The sequence below is a fragment of the Macrotis lagotis genome, chromosome 1, assembly GCF_037893015.1.
Source record: "Macrotis lagotis isolate mMagLag1 chromosome 1, bilby.v1.9.chrom.fasta, whole genome shotgun sequence".
NCBI lineage: Eukaryota > Metazoa > Chordata > Mammalia > Peramelemorphia > Peramelidae > Macrotis > Macrotis lagotis.
Window position 1 is genome coordinate 126,301,528 of NC_133658.1, and position 27,760 is coordinate 126,329,287.

The following is a 27,760-nucleotide window of genomic DNA, read 5'->3' on the forward strand; positions in this document are numbered from 1 at the left end:
GCAAATTCTTCAACCAATACAAACAAGGATATGGAAAAATCTCATCTAGAAATAGACATTTCTGGGAAAGTGGCAACTTTTAATTTACCCTAGGAATGACACTTTATCACCTATATTTATTTTCTTTATTGATGACTAAATACATAAAAATTTTAGAACTATAAAGGTTTAAAAATGTAACTTTACCAAACTGCAAGACAAGTATTTTAATACTAGGGCTTTACCAAGGCACAAATTTTGTCTGAAAGTTTTGTTTTCTCTAATGATCTTCCTTGAAGACATTTTTAAATGTTGGTCCTTTAAAATAAAAAAATCATTATCTGATGTTTTTATTCATAATAACTTTGATCAGACTTTTAATATCAATTATTTAAATGTAAAAAATCTTGATAAGACCTTAAAATCTCCAAAATTCTAAAACCATTTCTAATTCTGTTTCTAATATTCTACTTTACTAAAATGAAATCTCCTTGCAGGCAGGAACCAGAATAAAGGGGAATTAAAAATAATATTAATGATTAAAACCTCATTATGTCAGAGGTAATATATCTACAATCTTCCTAATTTTGAAATTCCTAAAGAGACTAATACAACAATAAATTAACATCTAAACTTTTTAAAGTAGACCTCCATTTGAGACAAATTATGTTAAAAGAAACTGCCCTGCCCTAGTCAAAATAGATGAACCATTACCCCAACTGATGTAACTAAAGTTAATGAATGGAATTTGTTCAAGTTTCCAAGGAATAATAAAGTAGATTATGCCCAAAAAAAAGCCTTGTGAAAAAAATTCCATTAAAAACTCAATTTTTTAGTATTCTTATATCAAACAGTTACTAACTACTAGGTAGTAAAAATACAAGGGAAAATGAAAGTCTCAGCTCTCAAGGAGTTTATATTCTAAAGGAAACAACATAAACATATGAGTGTATGCTTATATAAAATGTATGCATGTAGGTATAGACAAAAGAGACACTAAGTAATACTGGAGATTATTATCCAATAATAGGAAGATACTATAGTTTGGTATTGAGAAGTATGGGGAGAAGTCAGACCACTTTATTGGTTTTGTGGAAGAGGAGAATGCACTGTAGTAGGAAAAACTATGAAGCAAGAAATGTAAAAAAGCTATTAGTTTAGCCAAAGGGGCAGGTAGGTGGCGCAGTGGATAAAGCACTGGCCCTGGAGTCAGGAGGACCTGAGTTCAAATCCGGCCTCAGACACATAATAATTACCTAGCTGTGTGGCCTTGGGCAAGCCACGTAACCCCATTTGCCTTGCAAAAACCTAAAAAAACAAAAAAAAAAAGTTTAGCCAAGAAGTAACAAGTACTTGAAATTTTAAAATAGTAAAAGCATTTAGGCTTTATTTTAAGGTTTGTAAAGTTTTATATGTTAACTTATTTGATTCTCAGAACTCAGTTGAGATTTCATAGTTGAGGAAACCAAAGCTATGAGAGATGAAGAGATTTGCCTAGGATCAAACTAAATAAGTGACTGAGGTTAGATATAAATTCAGTTTCAGCTGGGTTGTACAGTGGTTAGAGCACTGGCCTTGGAAAGGGAAGGTTCATCTTTACAAGTTTAAATCTGGCCTGAATAAAGAACCCTGGATAAGTCATTTAACCCTGTTTGTCTCAGTTTCCTCATCTATAAAATGAACTGCAGAAAGAAATGGCAATGGGGGTGGCTAGATGGCGCAGTGGATATAGTACTGGCCCTAGAGTACCTGGGTTCAACTCCAACCTCAGACACTTAATAATTACCTAGTCGTGTGGCCTTGGGCAAGCCACGTAACCCCATTGCCTTGAAAAAATCTAAAAAAAAAAAAAAAAGAAAGAAATGGCAAATCACTAGGATCTATGCCAAGAAAACCCCAAAAGGGTCTTGAAGGTTGGACATTCTAAAAACTAAATAATTTCATTATTCCAAGTCCATCACTGTACCATATGCCTGCCTTGGGAAGTGGCTATGTGAGTGGAGAGCATGGGATCTAAGTGAGAGATCTTATAAAATTAAAAAATGACAATGTTTGGCACCTTATTAGATATTCATTTAGAACATAAAGAGCACTCAATAATAACAGGAAAATTCAAAAGTGATGTATATTTGGGGGAAACATAACAAACATGCTGGGTTTAAAATGGAAATGTTCAGTGGGAAGTTACATGATGGTAAATATAGAAATGTTCTTATTTAGCAAATCCTTTCATTAAAACATCTGGTATGTGCAATAAACATCATGTTTATGTGTATAGTTTATTAACCTATTCATATTTCATAAATAAATATATGAAAGTGTATGACATCTTAGAAATATAAAACTTGAATTAAGGAAGATGTAGATTCAAATCTTACATCCAAAATTAGCTGTGTGACCCAAGTAAGTCTTTCTCTGAATTTCAGACACCTCTCTAAAATTTACCTAATAAATTACATATAATTTGATTGATAAACAGGGTTCTTTCGACTGAATCACAGATTGTTGATGTGCTGAAATGTATAGATATTTCATTTTCTATGTGTATATGTGTGTATATATGTAAATATATACACATCCAAATGCATGTATATACTCACACACATGCATAACAAACATCTAGTTAGTCATAAAAACAATAGGAAAAGTTTTTTCTTTTTCATTATTAAAAATACTGATAATTCATCTAATGACTATTTCATGTTTTCCAACCTTTCCAACCTACCAGTGTTACAAGTGTTCACATTTTTAAATAACAGTGTTTCCACTGTTATGCCACAGTAGTCAAAGAAGAGGAACATCATTTTCAAAAGAAATACAAATGATCAACAACCATATGAAAAATGTTCTAAATTACTCGGGAGAAATTAAAATCAAAACTCAGGTTTCTTTTTGCAACAATCCAAATGACAAAGATGATAAAGACAGAAAGTCAATGTAGGAGACTATGAAATTACAGGAATACTATATGCTTTTAATGAAACTGTGAACTGACCCAATTCTTTTCCAAAAAAATTTGAAAACACATAGGGAAAAAGTGACCCTTTGAACCAGCAGTTCCCATAGTAGCCTTCTATCCGAAGGAGTTTAAAAAAAAAAGAACCCATATACTAGAAACTATTAATAGCAACTCTCAATGTGGTAGCAAAAACTGAAAAATAAAGTGAGTCCACAGTCAACTGGGGAATGACTGAACTGTGCAACATATGAATACAATGGAACAATATTACATCATAAAAGATAACATACACAATGACTACAATAATATAAATGAAAATGACAATAGATACTGAATTCAGATTAATTGCAATGAATAACCTTGGTTTTAGAGAAAAAAAGGTAAAAAATGCATTCTATCTCAGTGACAGACAGCACAAAGGATTAAGTACTCATAATCCATCAAATGTTGCTGCTGTGTCAGTTTGGCTTAAATGCATTTCTTTGAAATAAGATGGTTTCAAATGTGATTAGGGTTAAATCAGGAAATGACCACAAGGCAAAAAAAGGAAGGGAAGCAATGGTTAAAAAAAGTTTTAAGCAAGAGTTTGTATAAATATTTGCTTCAACTTCATATATAATAAATAATTTCCTTTATTTTTCTAGCCTTTATAAAAGTGGGAAATATTCAGAAATAACTATTATATAATAGCTAAAAACAACACCAAAACATCTATACAATAATTAATTTTATATTAGAAATTATCACAAAAAAGTATTTTAAAGAAAATAATTTTATTTGAGAGGTTGCAGGTGGAATATACAATAGGTATAAATGTTCTTCCACTCTTCAAATTATCTGACATTATAGGCTGAACAGAATCTGTACCTCCATCAATGCTTTCCTTATCACGTGTCACAGAAAGAGCCCAAAATGCCTTACAAAATCCATTACATTTTAAGACCATTTCCAATATCTGTTTCTATAAATCAAGAAATCCATTTATTCAAGGTTACATATGGAGAATTAATCACACAGAAATCATATAGTCTTCTCAAAAATTAAAGTATTTTACTGTTCTTGGCATTCCTGTGTATGATGGCATGGGTTTTTTTTTACATTTGCATTAATTAGAAATACACAGTCAAAGCTCAGGGTGCTTAAAGTTCATGAGATATTGAAAAGTTCAATACAGAACTATCACTAATAAATGTTCCACCAAAATAGGACAAATTATAAAATGCCATAACCTGGGGCATCTAGGTGGAGCAGTGGATAGTGCACTGGCCCTGGAGTCAGAAGGTCCTGAGTTCAAATCCTCCCTCAGACACTTAATCACCTAGCTGTGTGACCTTACGCAAGTCACTTAACCCCACTGCCTTGCAAACCTCCCCACCACCCCCCAAAAAAATGCCATAATCTCCCTTTGGATTCTACCTAACACAAACACTTATAACCTTACCATTATGTAACCTACCTAAGAAAACAAAACAGGAAAATAGACAAAGCACTTTAAAGAAAAAGAAGCTTGAAAAGTTAAGAATTCTGAATGAAGAACAAATAATTATGGTTAACTATTCATAGGAACTTCTGCAATGCAATTCCTATAAAAAAGATAACTATCTTCAGTGAACTATCTGAAAAAACTTCCTCAAAAGCAAAACAATCCTAGCTTTTACAGTAAGGGAATGGGGACAAATCACTTTATAAGCTTCAGTTTCTTCACCAGTTAAGTGAGGGCATTGAAAATAGATGACATCTGGGACTCCTTCTAGATCAATGAATTTGTGATTATTCAAAATGAGTATGAAATCTCAATTCTTGGTTAAATAACATTTCTGTTTATTTTTAAATGGACACGGTAGACAAATAATTGCAATATATACATGATCTTTTAAGTTTTAATATATTTCAATTATTTATTTTTCAAAGATCAATGATTTCTCAAAACAAAATAATTGTACTATAAAGAAATATTTAGTCACTTCATCTTTTTTAAACACAATATACTGAAAACAGATGTACTAAATACTGAACTTCACTTGAAGAATTCATATAATTCATAAGAGCAGTATAATAGCAAAGATGTCTATAAAAAACACTAAGATGAAATATAATAATTTATAGATTTTTATTCAGTAAAATATGGATATGAAATTTCAAATTTGTAATAACTAGAAAAATCAATTAAAATACTGAATGAGACACATGTAACAAATTTCAAGGGAAAATATCATAACAACATATTTAAACCCAGTCTCTCCAGATGAAATTAAATATAATCTTCTTCCATTCTCTACCTATTTTGGGAGGGATTAAGGTCAAAAGTTAATATGGAATACTTCTGAATATTCATCAAACAAAACCAAAAATTCACTTTTTCCTTTTTGCCTTATTTGAGGACTTTGATCCTTTTTCTGATTTGGCTTCCCAGAGAGCATTTCTTACAAATCTTGAAGCAGCTCCTTTATCCAGTTTGGCAGCCATTTTCTTGTCTGCAATTTCTTTGACTCTGTTCATATATATTCTTATTCTGTCCTATAAAATAGTAACAAATAATATCACTAAAATATTTATCACCACTAGTTTTATTGCAATATCCTCTATCAGAACATACTCCAAAATCATATTAAGTTAAGGTCCAAGTATAGGATGTCTTTGAAAATTACCTCAATACCCTCAAAGCAGAGTTCTAGTGCAGCCATCACCTATGAAATTATTGCTGTCTAGATTTTCCCCAAGTAATAACTAACATTTCATAAAGCACTTTAAGGTTTATAAAAATGCTTTCTTCAGAATAATTCTGTGAAGGAACTGGTACAAATATCATTATCTCTATTTTTCAGACTTAGGTAACGGACTAAAAATTAATTTACTTAGGTTCTCATAGCTCTGAACTCTCCTGTCTCCAACTCTAGACTCTTCCTAGTAAACAAAACTGTCTCTCTCACCAAATAATGTACAGGACTATGGAACTGTAGAGTAAGAAAAAAAGCTTCAAGATCATCTAGTCAACCTTCTGACATCTCCCTATTTTATAGATAGAAATCTAAAGCCCAGACAAATAAGAAGTAACCTCCCAGGTCACATAAGTCAGCAGCTAAGCCAAGACCAGAAGGCTTCCTAATCTTTCCATTATAATAAACTGCTTCTGCAAGAAACCCTCAATTATCTCTGTATATATTTCCTCCTATAATGACAATTAGAGTGAATATTATGCAAATGAAAAATTTGGGGTGTGATAGTAGACTACTTACATAAAATGAACACATGTTTCTACCCACTCCCCAATTCCCAAACATATGCAAATGTTTGGCTTTCAATGTTGTTTTATAAATCATTAACATATGAAATGTGATTAACAAATCCTCACAGCACTAGTCTTAAACTTCATATATTTAACACACTATATTCTGTAGTACATCTGTCTGCACATTTATCTTTCCTACTGTACTATAAGCATCTTGGGGCCTTAGACCATTTCATTCAACTTTTATCTCCTCAGTGCCTAGCAAAGTGCTTTATTAGATTTGTTAAATAAAGGGAGAATAAAATTCTCCAATGAAATAGACACTCCAAGCAGGTAGATTTTACAAGGTTAGAAACATACTATGTGGCTATACAGCATTCATACTGGCATGCTAATCAGAATAAAGGGCTACCTTATGTATCAGTTTGAAAAAAATGACACCGATGAGCAGAAACCCCCAAGATGACAGTAAATGAATGATGATGTCTATACATACATTTCATCAAACTTATCAAAGTAACCACAACAAGACTAGGAAATACAGGGCTGTAAAACTGCAAGATTGACTTTTTTGACTGTCCATACCTCATTAAAGGGACAGAACATTAAACAACTCAAAAAACAAAGAAGGGGATTCAGTCATTTACTCAAATACTTGTAAAATAGCACAAAGAAATATGATCTTTTCTTAAAAGAATTAGACAGGATAAACTCCTATTGCTCAATTAGAAAGTCATGTTTCTCTGTACACTTTAGTTTCATGATTTCTCACAACTGCTAAATTTAAAACCAAAAAAATTCTGCACAAGAACCTTGAGACTGGAAAAATATTCTGCTTCATTAAGACAGAGAGAAAATAATCTGGTTTATTCAATTTTTAAAAACTAATGACAAAAAATGTGCTATTCAACTGAAATTAACACAGGTGGCCACATATTTAAGTTAAAAGTGGTTTTTAGTTTTATATGTATACATACAGGTATAACAATATCCAAATAGATGTGTGTGTGTGTGTGTGTGTGTGTGTGTGTGTGTATAATCCCCATATAAATAACCATAAAGAAATAACAGATTAATATGTATTGATTATACTGACATTCTTATTTATAAAGGGAAGTCAAAAAGGCAAACAAAGTTTGATTTCTAATTTTTACTTCAAACTGAATGATTTGATTTGATTTTTGAAGTCAGCAAAAATTCTAAGATACTAGACCTTATATACTGTACTTATGCATCTAAATGGAATACAAAGACAAACCTAAAAGATTTATTATAGGTTGTAAATATGTCACTAATGCAGAATTACTGGACAGTACACATACAACTGGTGCCAAAAAAGCTTTTAGCTTTGTTGCTGAACTGGATTCTTTACTGCTGAGAAAATGAATTAATGGAGGAATTGAAAAGGTGGGTGGGGGAGGAACTTTCCCGGCTTGGCTAGTAAATCAACTCGAATATACTTTTTAGAATTGTGTAAGACTTTGGGGCTTTTTAGAAAACTGCTTTAGAGATGGTAAGATTTCAAAATTCTGTGGGAAAAATACTATATACAGTTTGAAAAATTACTAAAATTTAAACATTTTCTCAACCCATTTTGGTCTAGAAATCACAATTGTTGTCAATCTAGTTTTTAGTTAAGAGGTTAAAATAACGAATACTAAAGGTAAAAATATACCCACACAGATAATCAGCTATGCACAAATGTATAATATGATAAATAAAGCAAAAACTTACTATTTCCTGTTTTACTGGATGTTCCTTGGGATTAACTCCTTGAGTGGCCAAGTAAACTGTCAGAAAAAATGAGACATTTAATGACAATTTTTAAAAGATCATTTAAAAACTAGATAATTGTTAATTGTATATTTTATGGCAGTGACTCCTTCCATGGAAGGGTTAGATTAGAGGACTGCAGAGGTCCCTTCCAACTCTCAAATTCTGTGCTCTGTGAAAATAATTTGTATATAAATTGAAAGCACTGAAATCAAGTAAATGAAACAAAATAAAAATCACAGAAATTGCTATCTTAAATTATTTTGTATATATGCAATAATAAATTAATTTTTGGTTTATTCTGACTTTAAAAATATAAAAACTGTTATTTATAAATAAAAAATTAACCTGTCTACTTACCCCAAAACATTGAATTCAATGTATAAGCAGAAACCAAATCCAATTTGGCCTGTTCAAGTGGATCCAACTATTAAAAAATAAAGTTTGAGACATATTATTAAGTATCAATAAAATATGTCCTACAATTCAATAACTAAACAATTTGAAAAACTATCTGAGAAAAGGAGAAATTTTGGTCATCTATATTGACAACAAATTTTTACTTCAAAGTACCATTTTTATTTAGACAAAGAAAATGTGTCCAATGGAAGAAAAATATTTTAAATTATTTTAATTTTTGAAGTTATGATCTGGGCTTTGTATGTCAAAAGTAATTCATCAATATAAACACAGAACATGATGTATTTATGTATGAGAAGCAGGCTGAAATACTTAGGCTGTACCAAAGACAGAGAAACATAATGAAATTTGTTTGCAGCTGTCAAAATCAATTTATTATTTTTGTCCTATAGGATTTCCAGAAACTCTGATAACATCATTCCACTACTTAAAAACTCAAAGATGGATTCTGTCAAAAAGAATGTTGGGAGCACTCCTCCTCACAACCCAACCACAACACCAAAAAAAAAAAAAAAAATGTTCAGTCAAGACATAAACTTAACTGGTTTTCTCTCTTATGAAGAATACAGATTTCAGATAAGAGAGTATGTCAGTTATTTTTTTCTCATATAGGAAGATAAAGTATTATGGTTTTTAACATCTATTAATAAATAAACCAATTAGAATGATATACTTATTTCATTTTTTTACCTTTTGTAGTAACTCATTTCTAGAAACTGACATCATGGTCTTTAGCATTTCATCCACAGAATGAAGGGAATTATCAAATGCTGATAGATAGTCATGAATTTCTGTTGGATAGTCTTCTCCACTAACATCTTCTTCTGCCATGCTAACTAGAAAGATACATAAAAATTATTTGTGTTACTTACTTAATGAGATCTTAGGTATTTATTTGTTCTCCTGTCCAAAAATTATTTTATCAGTCTTACATCAAGAATTCTAGACATGTTAACAGAATTAAAACCAGTTGAAAAGCAATTAATCAAACTACCAGTGATGTCTTTTTTAACAACATAATCCTAGAGAAAATCAGAGAGTGCTTTAAAAACAAAGGTTAAGGTTCAATTCCCCAATGTACATTCCACTGTACCAATTATACACTCTGAAGCACTAAAGTATGACAAGCAAGAATCAAAAAACAATAGGAAAAAATTCTAGAACTCTTAAAACTACAAAAAAAGACTAAGTCAATCACAATCTCATAGCAGGAAATGATACTTGAATTAGTAATTGGATTACATGTCATTCAAAGGCAGACATAAAAATATAACCTTTAATGTTGTTAGGTGAAAATCCATTAAAATTTTGGATTAAACAGATAAGAGAAATCAGAAATCTGATATCTGAAATGCTTCAAATAAATAATATGAACTGCTGCTCCAGTCCAATTACAAAGGTACTTTAAGTCTATTTTAAAATTTATCTAAAAAATTTAGAATTTCCATAAATCATATTGTTGTCAGTTGAGTCTGACTCTTCATGACCCCTTTTGGAGTTTTCTTGGCAAAGATCCTGGAGTGGTTTGCCATTCCCTGTTCCAGCTCACCTGACAGATGAGGACACTGAGGCAAACAGGGATGAAGTGGCTTTCCCAGGTCAGCCTGCACTGTGGTGCCACCTAGTGGCCACATAGGACACAAGGAAAGGGAGAGTTTCCTTGTGTGGCAGTGCTCACCTGTATAGGTATATACATACAAACACCACACACCCCCTCAACTCTGGGAATGGTCTGTCATCCTCTTGCAAGTCCAAGAGAATTTTTTCTAAGCACCTAAAACATGGCAGACATGTGCTGTGGAAGCAAAGAAAGCATCCCCCCCGCAAAGGCCCTACTCACAACAGGCTCCAGACAACATGCAAACAACTGCACAGGTAAATCTATACACGAGCTACAATAGAGGCAAATTGACATGGAAAAGGCATTCAGAACATCAGGAAAGGCTTCTTGTAGGTGGGCTTTACCTGGGGCGTGAATGAAGTCAGCTAAGAGGGAGAATTCCAGGCAGAGGGAACAGTCAAGGAAAGGATAGAGCTCAGAAATGGGAGTGTGTAAAGGATAGAAGTGAGGCTAGTGTCACTGGGTCACAGAGCACATTGCAGAAACAAGATGTAAGAAGGCTGGAAAGAAAGAGGCCAAGTTATTAAAAAAAAAAAACTTGTACATGAAAAAAGGGTTTTCTATTTGACTAGACCAATGATTCTTCACATTTTTGGCCTCAGGACCCTCCCAAAAAGCTTTTGTTTATATGGGTTATACTGATCAATATTTACTTTATCTAACAGGTACTATGTTTACAATATTTACTAAAAATTAAAACATCTTTGTATTATGATAAAAATAGTTTTGATTTTATAGGTCCCCTGAAAGAATTCCTGAGACCCCAGAGGTCACCATACCATATTTACAAACCAATATATATTTTATTTTAATGCAATATACACTCTACTTGGTTTTTCTTCTGTAGACAGGTAGGTTCAGCTCTTTAGAACAATTATATATTTTATTTAGTAGTTTTGCTAGTATGCGGCTTAGTGCAATTAGCAGAATGTTCAACCATAAATAAGTGTAGGAGAATTCTACTAGATGTGGACTCTGGGCAGAACCACCTCCAAGTCATTAGCAAACACGTTTGACAAGCATCTATTTCCTTTTATTAATCTCTTGTTGATATCTGTGTATATAGGATAAAACAAGATAACAAATCTCTGTTGCTACAACTTTCCAGGAATCTAATATAATTTTGATATGTGAGGAGATACCCTTTTCAAGCATAGTTGGGGGGGGGGTTTGCTCCAACTAATCAAAATTTTTAATAATAAAAAAATAGAATTCTGTCTTTACTATTCCTTTTACTCAATGATAAAAGAGACAGAATATCACTTTGACAAATAGTCCTTTTCCATTATCCCGCCCACATTGAGAAGCCATCAGTAAAGTGCCCATTAAAACATACTTTTTTCACTTTCTTGGTTCTTACTTTTTACTGCTGGGTTTGTTTTTTTGTAACATAGGTAACACAGAAATGTTTTAAATGACTAGATATGTATAACTGATATCATTGTTTCTTTTCTTAACGTATAGGGGAAGAATAGCAGAGAATCTGGAACTCAAAATTTTTTTTTAAAAATGAATGCTGGAGCAGCTAGACAGCGCAGTGGAGAGAGCACTGGCCCTGCAGTCAGACGGCCCTGGGTTCACATCCAGCCTCAGTCACTTAATAATTGCCTATGTGACCTTGGGCAAGTCAATTAACCCCATTGCCTAAAATTTTAAAAAAAGCTTGCAAAAATGAATGCTAAAGACAAATAGAAGTCTCATTATACAGTTCAATTAAATAATAAATGCAAGGGTTATAAATTCCTGATATTCTCTTGATCATACTGTTTGTAATAATGGTGAACACTTTTTCCTTTTTAATCATGAGCATCAACAAAAAAAATGAGATAATATCTATGAAACAGAAAACATTTTTATAATGTACATCTTAACATCTTAATATCTTAACAGACCATTAAATTTAACAAGATAATAACAAAATTTTTCTATTTATTTGTGCCACGATAATTCTGTCTTAAGACAAGAGAGGATGGAGTTGGAACCCAAGGCAGAGATCCTCCAAGGAAACATGGTTTTTAGTATAGAGTTTTAATTTGAAGGTTTTTGTAGAATTTCTCTACTTCTCAACTTTTACAACATATAAGCTGTAAATATTAACATGGTATGAAGTCATTAGAGACCCATGGAATGCTTATTTACCTTAGGATACATGATAAAAAGTAGTTTACATAGATTATTTTATTTGAGCATCATAACAATCATGTAGGGGAAATCCTATAGATATTATCAATCCTATTTTGTAGATGAGGATTTGATCAGTAAGTCACACAACTAATAAGTATCAAAGATCTTCGTGATGTTGATAAATGGAAAATAAATGATCTTTGGAGTCAGAGGATTTGAATTCAAATATTGCTTACTAATTATGACTCTGAACAAGCAACTTAACTCTTATGCTTTGCATCAATGGCTAAACAAATTGTGGGATATAAATATATTGAATTATTGCCATGCCTTAAAAATGATAAATATCAGAAGACTGATGGTGAAGCATACACTCTACTTCCCAGCAGAGGGGTAAGTTATAAAGAGAGAATAGGGGCAGAGAATGAGACATGCATTTTCATATACAATAAATATACTTTGTTGTATGGATTTCCTTTGATTTCCAATACTTACGGAGGAGTTTGTGGACAGTGATAATGCTGTCCCTTCCCCCAAAAAGGAAAATTGTTATCAATGAAATAATATAAAAATTTACAGAAGGCAGAAATAAAGTGAAAGGGGACACAAAGAAGCAGAGAACTTTTGCTACTACAGCATTAAATTGAATCTATACCTTCAAAAAAGGGTTAAGGGTTTCCCTGTATTGGTCTTTTTGAATTTCCATTGTAATAGAGTTCATAGTTTCACATACAATTGTCTTTTCCCATTCTTTGTATACTGAAATGTTCAAGACTATCAGTGTTTAAGTTCATAATTTTGAAAAAGAAAACAGGTTAAAAAAGAAATAATAAGGTGGGGGGGAAGGAACTAAGATTAGGGAAACAACTGTAAAACTCAAAATAAAGAAAATCTTTAATAAAGAAAAAAAAGAAATAATATGAAGAATTCAGAGAAGCATAGGAAGCCATAAACTAATGCAGAGTACAAAGGAAAACAATATATTCCAAAAGTATTTATAGAAAGATTAAAAAGACTAAAAAATGAACACTGTAGGGGGCAGCTAGGTGGCGCAGTGGATAGAGCACTGGGCCTGGAGTCAGGAGGACCTGAGTTCAAATCTGACCTCAGACAATTAATAATTCCCTAGCTGTGTGGCCTTGGCCACTTAACCCAATTTGCCTTGCAAAAACCTTAAAAAAATGAACACTTTATAATAACCACACCTGGAAAAGAAAAGACCCTCCCTTCTTTTTTTTCAGGACATTAAAGAAATGGAGCACTGCATATACTGTCAAATTTCATTGATAACACTGGTTAATTTGGTTGAGTTCCTTTTTTTTATTCTTTGTTACAAAGGACAAGTCTCTAGGTAAGAGATTCAGAAAGGAAAAGTGATACAAAACCAACATATTAATATTTTTTAAATCCAAGAGATGGAACTAGTGGAATATACAAACTAAGGAAATCAAGGAAAGGAAAAAAGTCCCAATAATACTAGAATATTTATAGGAATTCCTTTTAAAGTAGCTAAAAATTTTAAACTAACCAACAAGCATTTAAGTGCTTATTATGGGCCAGGCATTATGTTGTGAAACACTCTGTCCACAGGGAACTTACTTTCTAATGAAAGAGAAACTGTAAAAATATAAGTCCAGATAAAATACATACAAAATGAATACAAGGTAGTTTTGGAAGGGGAAACACTAATAATAACAGTAACGAGAGAGAGAGAGAGAGAGAGAGAGAGAGAGTTATACAAAAATTGTTTAATTTTATCCTCATGACAAGCCTGGGAAGTAGGTGCAATTAATACCCTCAGTTTATAGTGAAAGAAACTGAGGAAAAGAAAGGTTAAGTGAACTTCCCAGAGTTCATCCAGCTAGGAAGCATGGAACCCAGATCTGAAAGCAAAAATGAAGGCAAAAATGGTTTCATGAAGGTGGCAAATGAACTGCATCTTAAAGGACTTAAGAGATTCCAAAGCCTGAGGGAGGGAGGGGACACTCTAAAACATGGGTCCTGGAGGCAGAGCATCTCTTGTGCAAAATAATAGTCAGTGTGACCAAACTGAAGAGTTCAAGGGGTTGAGTTAAGTAGAGGCAGTTTAGAAAGATAAGAGAAGGACAGACAGGCATTAAATGTCAAACCAATGGAAGAGTTACTGAAGTCTGTTCAGTGGAGAGCTGATCATATCTACCCTTTAGGAAAATCACTGTGTGAAGGAGGAACTGTATCACTACTTGAGACAGGGAGATTAAATAGAGGATTATTCCAATTGTCCAAATCAAAAAAATACACACGATGACTACAACAATGTTAAGGGGAAAGAACAAAAAAACAAAAGTGAAACAAAGCACCATATAAGAATGAATAATGAGCAAAGTTATCTCAAAGAGGAGAGAGATTGCATGGTAGGTGCAGAAAAAATTCCTTTTAACAGTTTCTTTGTGGAGAACTTCCCTATAGCAGTGGTGGCAAACTGCTTGCTGACATTGACCTGGAAAACCACAAATTAAGATCATCTGTGTTGTACTGTCTATTTATTTTATTAAACACTTCTCAATTATATTTTAATAGTTTCAGGAGTGATTGACACTTCTGCTCCATATCAATGAAATCACAGATCCAGTTTACACACACACACACACACACACACACACAAACACAAATAAATACACAGATGGTTCTACTGAGCTAAATGCTAAAAAAGTTAATTCTTTGCCATTTAAATTTAGTGGATTGTTTATCTCTGTTGATAGTTATTAAGTTTACACAATTTTTTAACATCTAATTTGGATGATACATTTCCTATGTAACTATATCAATCTCTTTAAACAGTGGTTCTTAAGCTTTGTGAATTTGTTTGTTTTAATATAATGTCAATATAACTGCTTGTATTTTAATTCTGTGTATTTTATTTTATCATTTAAAGATATTATTCTGAGAAGGGATCCATAGGCTTCACCGGATAACAAAAAGGGTCTATGACACAAAAAATATTAAGCACCCCTTGTCTAAATTGACCTCTAAAACCTCATCCTGCCCTAAAATATTTTAACAATATAGTTAATAGAAGGGCACGGTGGTATACAACAGTAAATTACAGCCCAGCTCATCCATCATCAGTATTTGTAAGGCCTGAGAGATAAGTATGGATTTGGCCCTCAAGCTATAATTTGTCAATGTCTGGTATACACAATCCAAAAATAATTTTCATTTGGTTTTGGTGGACAAAATAGCTCTCTCCCCAAATAAATTCATCTTTCTACTTTTGGGGTTTTGACAAAAATGTTAAAAATTAGTTCAAAATCTCAAATACACACCAACCAATAGCAAAAGAAGGTTAAATTAAAGACATACAGGGTGATAAAAGGAAAGTCAGCTAGGATTAAAAATCTGCTATGGATAAACCAATAAATAGACAATCCATATATAAATTACATTAACTCTCAAATTCCTGCTGAGGTGGATAAGCAAGTCTAATTTGAAATGAAGTATCATTAAACAAAACCTCTTAAAATAAATTTCTAATATAGAGAAAGAATGTTGTCTAAGCCTGCTTAGTAAGAGGTAGTGCAAGAGGGAAAAAAGTCCCCAAAATCCTGTTCCAAGTCCCACTTTCCGGTTTGTGTAACCTTAGGCAAACTGCTTAACTCCAAAGTCTAACTCTTCTAATCTTTAAAATGGAGATACTCAATTACTTGTACCTGCTAACAAAAGATTAATTATAGAAAGTCTTTTGTAACCATTACACAATATATAAAATGTCAGTTATTCTAATTGTCATCCAATTACCAAAATAATTATATATCATAAAGTATTCCATCACAAATTACTAAAGATTTTTGCTACTGAAACACCTTATTTCAAAAGCTTAAAGAAAGGTCTTAGCAAGGGATTCTGCACATGGGAGGATGGGGGCGGGGGGATTTTGGAGTTATATATAAAGAAATAGCTACTGAAATTCAAGAGACAAAAAGTGTGAATAGACCAAGAGCATACTGAACTAGTTATGAGTTTTTCACTGAAATATCCTCATTCCAACTCACCTATCTGGTGATTTTCAATTCTTACTTTCAATACTTCTTCCTAATGAAGAAACCACAGCACCTTAATGTACAAACATGGCAACCTCCAAGTTCAATAATGCAAAAACAACTGTCATAGACTGCAAGGTACTGACAGCAGACAGGCAGCAACCTCACAAGCCTGTTTTCTAGAGTGAATTTTCCGGAGTGCAAAGTTACAGCCTATGTACACCTACTGTCAAAATCACAGAAGTAACTTATAGATAATACCCAACTCCACTCCTAAGGCAATTTTCCTTTCCATTCATTCATAAAACAGTCACCAATTCAAAAATATTATTGCTTCCTTTCATTGTTTTTAGTAGGAGCAACAGGATTATATTATGCACTTTATTTATTAGTCACTTCTGATTTAGTTAATTCTCAATGTTATTAAGAATTTATTTAAACAGACATAAAATGCAACTGGAACTTCACATATCTGCTACTGTTAGTGAGCAGTTAAAATTGTTTCAACAAATGCAAAAAAAGAGAATTCTTTTCTCAAATGAATGGCAATATGATATTGCAGAAAGAGTCCTGGCACAAGGTCAGGAGATCTGAGTTCAACATCCAGCTCAAGATCTGCTCAGAGCTTCTTAAACCTTTTTGTGTCAAGGACCTCTTAAGTCTCATGAAGCCCATGGATCTCTTCTCATAAGTATTTTTAAATGCCTAAAATAAAATATAATGGATTACAAAGGAAACCAATTACAGCAAAATATAGTCATCAAAACATTTTTAAAAAACAGGTTCATGGGGCAACTAGGTGGCACAGTGGATAAAGCACCGGCCCTGGAGTCAGAAGTACCTGGGTTCAAATCCAGTCTCAGACACTTAATAATTACCTAGCTGTGTGGCCTTGGGCAAGCCACTTAACCCCATTTGCCTTGCAAAAAAAAAAAAAAAACCAGGTTCATGTCAGCTAAATATACTACATAAATGCCAGTTATCATTATTTAGGATCATGCTGATAGGAATCACAAGAGAAATGAATCAGTCTCCAGAAAGGTAAAAGGACTGGAGGACATCATGAAAAAAAAGCTTACAGCAAGCTGGGACTAGACTAGACCTGAGATTTCACTGATAAATGGAACAGTCTTTTGAAAAAATTCCTTGTCAGGTGACACAGTAAATAACATGCTGGCCCAACCAGGAATAAAGATGATCTCTATTCAAAAATCCTGCTCTATTCAAATTCTGTTTTTGTTTTTAAAAACAAAGAACAAAATAAAACATCAGCCTAGGTTTCTGCATCTGAAAAATAAGGGGTAATCAAAACATCTACCTGGATTCCAGGGTTGTTATGAAGATAAAATGAATTATTTGTACAGCAATATGCAAACCTTAAGATACTTTATAAATACTAGCTGATCATTATTTTATTATTATCATTGTAACTACTATCATCAATGTATTTCCCCTGTAACTTATAGTCTTAGCTGCCTAGCACTGAGAGATTAAGTGACTGACAAATCACACAACTAATATGTGTCAGAGGTTTCCTGGCCTTCTCTTTCCTCTCGGAAGCTATGGAAAGAATGCTGGATCACAAAACCAAGGCGAACACAGGACAGTCACTAAGTCTCCTGGTGCCTCAGTTCTTCATCTGTAAATAAGTAGAGTGGACCAAAGGGTTTCTGAGCTCCCTACCATCTCTGAATCCAGCACCATATATCTATCACAGGGTCTCTCTGATGAGTAGTTTGCAATATTTAAAAATCCTCCAAAAGTCTTCTAGTTATCAATTTCCTATCCTCCATTAAAACAAAGTTTTTCCATCATTCCTTTTTAAAAGATGTTGGGATCAAATGGAGGGATCCTTAAGAAGAAAGTCAAGGGAAGGAAATAAAACCACCCTCAGGGAGGGTATTGTCCTGTTAAGTTGCCTTCTTGCTTCCAAGGTCCTCAAGTACTGGTCAACTGGTTTAAAATTATATCAGTTGGACATTTTCAGGAGTGGGGAACTAGTGTGTTAGTTCCCAATATCAACGAAATTCAAAAATGTTACAGATCTCCTAATCTTCTACAAAGTTTCACCAATATATTGGGGTCTGATACTAAACAAGTCTTGTACATATTTTTCAGTACTTTAAAAAGTACTCAGAAAGTCACACAGAAGGTTATTAGTGCTAAAATGCTTAGTGACACTAAAAGCAGGATTTAACTGAGAATATACTCAAGGTGGATTAACCCTCAAGGGTTCTAATTCTAAAGATCTCAGAATACTGAGCACTTAACACAATTACACTGCTATCCTATTTAATCTTGCACAGTAGAAGCACAGCTTATAAATCAACAAAGGTGGGAAACATATGCCCCCACCACTTTTTCTTCACTAGCTTAAAAGTACACCCAAAAGCCACTTTTTTACAAACATGATTTCCCTGAAAAACAGAATGAGCTTCTTTCTGTCCTAGATGGGAAATATGAAGTGCCTTTGAAACAAAAAATATTTGTAAATACATATACACTGCTGATGAGTACTTTGGTCTTTTCGATTTTGTTTGGTCCATGTTAAAATAATGGCAATCATTTAAATTCAGCCTATTTAAACTCTCTTTCAAAATTAGACAAAAGCAATCTTTATCTATCAATTGTCATGAAGGCAGGGTGTTTTTAGTGGAAAGACCCCCGGAACTAGAATCAGAAAAGATCTGGATAGGAATTTCTCACATCAGACACTTACTAATGAAGTCAGTGTGTGCCTAGGCAATTCATTTAGCATTTCTCAATTTTTCAAATTAAAATGGAACGAATATATTATCTATCCCACAGAGCTGTTATAAGGATCATATGAGATAATTTTAAAAGCAAAGCATTATCACATAAATGGCAATAAATAACATTTGTATAAAAGCATTAATATAGTTTATAAGGTAAAGAATCATGGGTTTCTCTCTCTTTCTCCCCAAAACAAAAAACTTTAGATGCTTAGCAAAGAAGAATGATTTTGGGGGCGACTAGGTGGCATAGTGAATAAAACACCCACCCTGGAGTCAGGAGTACCTGGGTTCAAATCCGGTCTCAGACACTTAATAATTACCTAGCTGTGTGGCCTTGGGCAAGCCACTTAACCCTATTTGCCTTGCAAAAACCTAAAAAAAAAAAAAAAAAAAAAAAAAAAAAAAGAATGACTTAGTCTATGAGTTCATCAAACACATAACCATGCCTTACAAGAATAAAATGAGTTTTAGTGTGCCTGAACAAAGGTTGAATATGAAGAGATGACTGCTATGAACCAAAGCAGATTGGAAAAAAGCAGAAACAGAGAAACAAGAGGTAAAGTGACTACAACATAAATAGAAACACAATGACCAAAAAAAGAAATGGTACACTTTCATTATAATGGCCAAGTTAGGTCTAGAAAAATAGAAGAGAGAATAGCCTTTTTTCCTTCTTCCCTTTTAATGCAAAAGAAGAAAAACTGACATTGCATAGAGAGAGAGGCCCTGCATTTCTCTTATTTTCACCGGAGAAGGAAAATTCAAGACTGACTGCATGAGAAGGGTGAAAAAAGTAGACATTCCATGTAGAGAAAATGATATGCAAGAATCCAGAAGTGATAATCCTCAACCATGTGGGAGATGGCAAACAAATTGACTTTATTTGGTCAGAAAAGGTTTAGACAAGCCAAGTACCTCTTAAAACAATAGTAATGTTTTATGAGAGATGAAAGTTAGCTAAGGAAAATTCAAATTAGAGGGATAGAAAATTAAGTCAATATCTATTGATATTCTGTTAAGGCCTCTCAATGTTTAAGGTGGAGAAAGACAGAAGATTAGGTTAGAAAAAAAACTTTGAGCTACTTCTAGAGCTTTACATTGGACACCTAGGAAATCTAGGTGTTCTCTTTTATACTATCAAATGCCATCCCCATAAATTGTTACTATTCCCCCAAGACAGTTCTATGCTTAGGAATGACCTTTCTCCTCTTCTCTACCAATTTCAATCCTTGTCATCCCTCAAAGTTCAAGTACATGTTCTAGCATCAACTTCTCCAAATGATCCATTGCCAGATAAATCTTTTTCTTAACTTTCACAGCATTCCTATCATTGTCTCCATCTAGCATTTATGCATTGCCTTCTTATTGTAAATTGGTTTTATGTGTAAAAATGTATTTATACATATATTTTGTCTTCTAACTGGACTTTAGGTTCGTTAAGAACAAAGATTCAGCACTTAGCACTATACCTTTAACATAGTAAGAATAAAAAAAAGGAAAAAAGACTGATTAAATATGATCTTATTAGTATAGTTACTCCTGCCTAACCTAGCACAGACTGCAGATAAAGCACACTTTAGGTGATGGTTTCAAGAGTTGCTGTGGCCAAAAACATTCATCAGTCACTGATTAAACCTTTCGGTCATAACTATGTCCAAAACTAATAAGTTCAGGCTCAATAACAGTAGTGAAAAATCACAATTCACAGTTTGTCAGAAGGTAAGGATTTTTTTCAAAAAAATATCAAAAAAGATATGAATACCAAAAAACAGAGTAATCTGGTTATTTATTTTAGGAGCAAATGGTTGTCCTGGAATGCATCCTAATAACCTTATGTTACACAATAAGCACAGCAATTAAATAAATAAATAAAATTCATGTCCTTGATTAAGCCTTCTACAATTACCAAAATTACCACTGTTCAGATAATTTGTGTTATATTAATTTGTCCCATTGTCTTTTGGTTAGCTATTATCTGTATATTTTGTCTTCTGTAGTTGAATGAATTTAAAATGAACTTAAGTCACCAAATAAAAGTTTAAATTATATTTTATGCACTTTGTTTTAAGGAAGTAGGAAAATATGTTTTAGAACTTACTTAGAAATGGCCAAAGTAGATTTGTGGTTTCATTTTAAGTTCTACCTCCACTGGCGGGGTGTGAGTGTGTGTGTGTGTACGCGCGCATACACATGAGCATGTACATGTTTATGCATGCATGTGTTTATGTGAGTGTTTGTGAATATACGTAATATATGTATATGTATAACAGAAGCCTTCCACAATACTCAGATAATATTAAAATATTTTGTTGTCTGGAACACCCCACTGCTTTATTATGTTTCATAAGGTTTTATGTACTATTTCTATGCTATTTATATACTATTTCCTTATTCCAGTATGTTCCATACACAGTAGCCAGAAAAATATATTCCTCAAGCACCATTTCAAATCTCGTTTCTCTGCTTAAGAGCTCCCTAATGCCTCTCCTAATAGAAATTCCTGGGTTTTTTTGGATTTTGATATTTAGCCTATTCCCTTTCCAAGAAAAAGATCTCTACAATCCCTGACTAATTCAAGTTATTTTATTTGTCATCTCCCACAAGTCTTACAAATTTCCTCCTCCATGACTTTGCATACCACCCCAAACCTCCAGTCCCACTTACAATGCCTACTCTTCTCCATAAATCCAACATAGATCAAATTCACCTCCTCAGGCTGAAGGAACACACACACACACACACACACACACACACACACACACACACACACAGTCACACACTTCAGTAAACATCAAAATCAACAGAGAAATAAGTAGGGATGGAAGAGGAAGACTGATACTAGAGAAGAAATAACAATCAAAACAAAATTTCTTATTCTGAAGGAGAAATTAAAAGGGAATTTTTTTAATTATTAGAATCTAAGTGAAGGAGGGAACCTTAGAATAACTCTTAGGGGAGGCTAGGTGGCGCAGTGGATAGAGCACCAGCCCTGGAGTCAGGAGTACCTGAGTTCAAATCCGGCCTCAGACACTTAATAATTACCTAGCTGTGTGGCCTTGGGCAAGCCATTTAACCCCATTGTCTTGCAAAAATCTTAAAAAAAAAAAAAAAAAAGAATAACTCAGAAAACTGAGGAATGGATAAACAGTGATACATGAACGTAATAGAATATTATTGTACCATGAAAAATTATTTGGAGATAGATTTCAAAAACACTGAACTGATGAAGAATGAAGTGAGCAGAATCAGGAGAATAGTTTAAAGAACAATGTAAAGAAAAACAATTTTTTTTTTAAACTCAGTCAAGGCTAACCCCAACCAAGTATCCAGAGGACCAATTACAAAGCATGTTACCAATCTCCTGACAGGAAGGCACAAAGGATAGTTTTGAGCAATGGTATTCATTCATCTTATTTGACTATGTTATTTTATTATGAGTGTTTCTTTTCCCTTTCTCAAAGTTAACTGGGGTATAATTTCAAGGAAGGGACCTTAGCAATAATGACTTCCCCCCCTCCCCCCCAAAAAGAGGCCAATGGAAAACATTCTTTAAAATGTTAAGAAAATTGAAGGAAACTCAGAAAGAAGGGACAACTAAAACAATGTTGAAAATCATATGTATAAATTATTTGTTATTTATCATCTATATTTTTAAAAAGGTGTGATATGTGAAATAAAGATTCTGTTGTATATGGAATCTTTCATTTTATGCTATCTATATAGAAATGTTCTTTTGGGGGAGTTAAAATTCATAATTTAAAAATAAAATTTTAAAAATAAAATTCATGTCCTTAATTAAAGCTTCTACAATTACCAAAATTACTACTGTTTAGATTATTTGTGTAATATTAATTTGTCCCTTTGTCTTTTGGTTAGCTATTATCTGTATATTTTGTCTTCTGTAGTTGAACAAATGAATTAAAAACCACTTACTACATACCAGCACTCAGCACAAGGCAGATGTCAAGGCTATAGAAGAGATGGCTTAATAATTTAAAGAAGGAAGGGAAGCATGGCTGCAGCTTTGCTGAAGGAAATTTGTTATAGGTAGGTGATAAACCTCCTTATTCTTTGTTCAACAAGTATATACCTGAACATCTGAAGTGATCATTAGATTCAGGGAAAATAAAATGATAAAATGAATATCATCAATGCAAGAATACTAAAATATGAGGCCTAGAGAATGAGCACAATATGGGCCGGTACAGTTAAGAAGTATGTGGAGTAAAGAACTAATATCTAGGCAATACTTTAAATTTGCAAAGCACATTACTCCTAGTAAACCTGTCAGATAGGGACAAGAAATATTATAGATTAATTGATTTATCCATGAGGTAGAATTCAAACTTGGGCCCCCAAGTCCATGATAACATACTGCCTCTAAAAACCTGGGTCCAAGACCAGATGTAATCTTGAGGATGTCCCTCATCTGTAAAATATGGATAATATTATTTGTACAAGTCATCTTGTACTCTGCAAATTGTAAAGCACTACAAAAATGTTATTTCTACTCCAAGTGGGATTTTTTGCAAGACGCTGAAGGATGATTAAAGTTTGGAAAGAAGTAAAGACACTTCAGCCAAAGCATAGCATAAGTAAGCCAGAAAGACAAAAAGGAATGTGTCTGGATACAAGGTTCCTATAGAGATAATAAAACTGGAAAGCTAAGAAGGGGCCAGACCCTTGAATGACTTTTTGAAGAGTTTGAACTTTATCCTAGAAGCAGAAAGAGAAGTCTTGTGGGATTGTGAACATGGGAGTGAGAGATAAAAAGTACCTGAGAAAGTCTCCTCCCCGAGCAGCTACCATCATGTGCTGTCTAACCAGAGTGAAAACAGATTTTTCAGATGGATCTGTTCTGGCATTACACCGATATCAACAGATCATAAGATTTAAAGCTTAAAGGATCCTTAAGGATCACTGTGTCCAATACCCCCCTACCTTACATAAGAAGTCTGACGTCCACACACAGTCATAAATATAGTGTCCAAGGTCAAAAATCAGGGGTCTTTCTACTTCTATAAGAGTAGGTACTAGATGCGGATAGGTGGCTTAGTGGATAAAGCACCGGCCTTGGAGTCAGGAGTATCTGGGTTCAAATCCAGTCTCAGACACTTAATAATTACCTAGCTGTGTGGCCTTGGGCAAGCCACTTAACCCTATTTGCCTTTGCAAAAACCTTAAAAAAGTAGGTGCTAAATGCTTTGTACTAAAGATTCCATCTACAGAAAAACTGAAATGATCTGTTCACAGTAGGACCCTAGCTCTAGAGCTGAAAAGGACCTATAAGACTACCTCACCCAACTTCTTTGTTTTACCATGAAGAAACTAAGAGTGTTTAAAAAACAGTTTGGGAGGGGGGAGGGGGGAGGGGGGAGATTGGGAGGGAGGGAGAGAAGATAAGAAAATAAGAATTTAAATTTCTACACTTTGCAAGGATATTTGATTTTCACAACAACCATTAAGAGGTAAGAGCTATTACTCCCCTTTTACAGTTAAGGAAACTGAGGCAAACAGAGGTTAAGTGGCACCCATGGTCATACAATTGTTATTTTGTTTGACACCAAATCTGAACTCAGGTCTTTCTTACTCCAGGTCCAGCATATCAGTCACTGAACTACCACCAGTTGCCCCTATGTACATAGGACATACTTTTAAATTTAATCTTCATTATTATCACCTTCTCCATCACTTAGTTAAGTTTAGAAGAGATGTTGATTTGTAACCTTAACTAATCTGTGAGATATAAATGCCTACACTAAAAATTTAAACTAGTTCAAAGGGTTAGTCAACTCCTGCAAACCCTTGGTAGAAGTTGGGTTTCATGGAGCTCTGACTTGTCTAACTGGGTCCCATAAATCATGTCAGAAGTGGAATTTGAACCCAGGTCCTCTGGCCCATATCAGTCTTTCCATTTTGCCAACACTCTTAATATTGTTGGCTGAATAACTATCTCACTATTTCTTAAGATTTAATAGTGCTTATCTTAATCTTAATAGTGCTCTTAGTTATCCCTAGAGATGTCAGCCTCCAAGGACTGTTGATATCCTCAAGAGATCTTTCACTCCCAAATGCATAAACATAATTTGTTATTCAACAATACCTATTATTTAAGGTTGATAGTTTTGTTTCTCAAGACCTGTGATTTCATCAGGTTTGGAGTTCCTAAGGAGGAAATTTATTCTACCAGAGAATACCAACAACAGTTTTGCAAGAAAGAACCTTAGAATTGCATAGACTACTGAGCTTCCCAAGGTCGTGTTTCAGATTGCCCCAGAAGCTGAACCTGAAATGACTCTATTCAAAGGGCCCAAACATTGGCATTGTTAAAAACTAAAACAAGGAACAGGAAACTTCTATTCCATTTTTAATTTGAAATGTTTCTAAAATCACCATGGAGACAAAACCCTCTATGCAGCTCTAGGAAATCATGGAGAGCTAGCCTCAGAACTACAAAGAACTGGATTCAAGTTTTCCTTCAGACACTGGTCAAATCACTTAACCTTTCAGTGGTCTAGGTCAGAGGTGTCAAGCATGAGTACTGCCTGAACCAGATTAAAATGTAATTGGGATGCAGTGGATAGAGCACCAGTCCTGGAGTCAGAAGAACCTGAGTTCAGATCTGACCTCAGACACTTGATATTTACTAGCTGTGTGATCTTGTCAAGTCACTTAATGCCATTGCCTCACAAAAACAAAAAAAAAAAACAACAAAAATGTAATTGGGAATTAGTCGATAAAATAAAAAAATTTTAAAACATAATACTACATTGTAATCCTAGGTCAACATGTATAGATAAGTTCCCCCTCCCCACTCCTTTGAGACACCCCTGGTGTAAGCAATTCTCTAAGCAAGAGAATCTACACTATCCTGCAAGGGTAGCTAGGAGGTCCAATATGCAGTGCCAGGCCTGGAGTCTGGTAGACACATCTTCCTGAGTTCAGGTATGACCTCAAACACTTACTACTTATATGACCCTGGGCAAGTCACTTTCTCATCTATAAAATGAGCTGGAGAAGGACATGGCAAACCACTCTGATATCTCTGCCAAGAAAACCTCCAGTGGGGTCCTGAAGAGTTGGACATGACTGAACTATCCAAAAGTGGTGAAGGGAGTGCCCTCACCTGAGAATACCAATGAAATCACGGGTCCCTTTCATTTTTAGAAATCTGTTGCAAACATACTGTTATTTAAATGGAGTGAGGAGGGAAAATGTCAACTGGAAACATAATAAAATGAAATTTGAGAGAGAATATGTGAAAATCTTTGGAAAGTTGTGGGTACTTATGAATATAAATTTAAGGGACAATGATCAAATCCTGAGAGTAAACCAAATAATTAAATGAATTACTGAACTGGAAGGAATCTAAGGAGAAGAAATGGTGGAATCTCTCATTTTATAAAAAAGTGCTTTGAGGGGGCGGCTAGGCAGTACAGTGGTCCTGGAGTCAGGAGGGCCTGAGTTCAAATCTGACCTCAGACACTTAATAATTACCTAGCTGTGTGACCTTGGGCAAGCCACTTAACCCCATTGCCCTGCAAAAACTGAAAAAAAAAAATGAATTGACAACTAAGATCAAGGTATAGCATGGAAACAATGTAAAGACTAACAGAATACCTTCTGTGGGGGGTGGGGGAGGGAAGCAAGAATGGGGGAAAATGGTAAAACTCAAAATAAATAAACTCTTTAAAAAATTAATAATGAATTGGAAGAATTAGATTTTTGCATAGTATATTATGCATTAGTCTTAGCCAGAGGAAAAACGTTCAGCCAGTAAAAATTATAAAAGGAACTGAAGTCAAATAAGCAGGAAGGATTTAAACGGAAGACTTGTTTTCTTTTTTTTTTTCAAGTTTTTTGTATTTTTTAGGGTTAAGTGGCTTGCCCAAGACCACACAGCTAAGTCTGAGGCCGAATTTGAACTCAGGTCCTCCTGACTCCAGGGCTGGTGCTCTATCCACTGCGCCACCTAGACGCCCCTTTCCCCTTGGGCTGACCACGCAGGCCAGGGCAGGACAGAGGCGAGGGCGGCTCGGCCAAGGGCATTCCCTTTCCTGAAACTGACACTGACTGTGGTAACAAAGTATCCAGTTGGCCCCAAGGCTTCCTCCGGGCTGGAAATGGCTCACTGGGGTGGGGCTGGGTCGGAGCAATAGGGCCATAAGATGGCACAATGCATGCGATGCGCGTAGCCCGGGTAAATCCCGGGTGTGATCTCGCGGTGGTTATTGTTTTCGTATTTTTCTATCTCAAGCATGCCACGGAAGCCGCCTGTGGAGCTCCTGGAGCCCGTGGTTTGGCACCAAGCCGGGCCTGGTCCCCTCGCTCAATGCATCATGTAATCCCAATTAAGTGACTGTCGCTTTACTTCGTCAAGGAGCGATCTCAGGCCACCGGGATGGGGCTGCCGGGGCAGACCTCGCAGCCGAGCCCTCAAGCGCCGGCCCGGGCCGCACAGACACGTGGGCTCCCATCCCGGGCCTCAAGGCGCTGCCCACGTGGGGGGGGGGGCGCCCGCGAGTTCCCCTCCCGCTCGGAAGGCGGCGCTGCCGAGCAACGAAGCCGGTTGTTGTTTAAAGCGCCCCCAAGCAGGGCCGGGCCCCGGCGCGGGAGGACCGCAGCGTGGGCCACGGCCGAGGGGCCGGGCCGGGGAGGCGGGGGAGGTGGGCGCTGCGCGAGCCCGGGGCCGTAGCTCACCGGGGCCCCAGCTCACCTGCTCCGGCACTCGCGGCTCCGACGGAAGGCGGCGACGGCGGCCGAGGGAGGACGTCACTGCGGCTCGCGCAGGCGCGGTGCCGGCGGGCCTGGAGCGCAGGCGAGAGCAGCCGAGCGCCGAGCCCTCGAGCGCCGGGCGCCGCTGTGGCCTGGGAAGAGGTG

The 27,760-nt window shown here is 35.0% G+C and overlaps 1 protein-coding gene across 2 annotated transcripts; it reads right to left on the reverse strand.

Annotated features, from left to right (window-relative positions):
- Nucleotides 1-3,694: 3,694 nt before the first annotated feature.
- C1D (C1D nuclear receptor corepressor) lies at nt 3,695-27,760 on the reverse strand. 2 transcript variants are annotated; one of them, XM_074207463.1, is made up of 6 exons: nt 27,597-27,654; nt 10,326-10,481; nt 9,051-9,196; nt 8,301-8,367; nt 7,902-7,957; nt 3,695-5,455 (listed from the first exon to the last, which is right to left on the reverse strand). In XM_074207463.1, the coding sequence occupies exons 3-6, from the start codon at nt 9,189-9,191 to the stop codon at nt 5,291-5,293; spliced, it is 429 nt and encodes a 142-aa protein (XP_074063564.1). In that variant the 5' UTR covers nt 9,192-9,196; nt 10,326-10,481; nt 27,597-27,654; the 3' UTR covers nt 3,695-5,290. The 2 variants fall into 2 exon arrangements, with proteins under 2 accessions (XP_074063564.1, XP_074063573.1); XM_074207472.1 differs by lacking the exon at nt 10,326-10,481 and having other exon boundaries at nt 27,597-27,760.

Excerpts from the sequence above, each read along its gene's own strand:
- C1D (XM_074207472.1), bottom strand. The coding sequence starts at position 9,191 with ATGGCAGAAGAAGATGTTAGTGGAGAAGACTATCCAACAGAAATTCAT. Across the intron at positions 8,368-9,050 it reads GAAATGAGTTACTACAAAAG|TTGGATCCACTTGAACAGGC; the intron begins GTAAAAAAATGA and ends ATTTTTTAATAG. Across the intron at positions 7,958-8,300 it reads ATTGAATTCAATGTTTTGGG|TTTACTTGGCCACTCAAGGA; the intron begins GTAAGTAGACAG and ends TTTTTCTGACAG.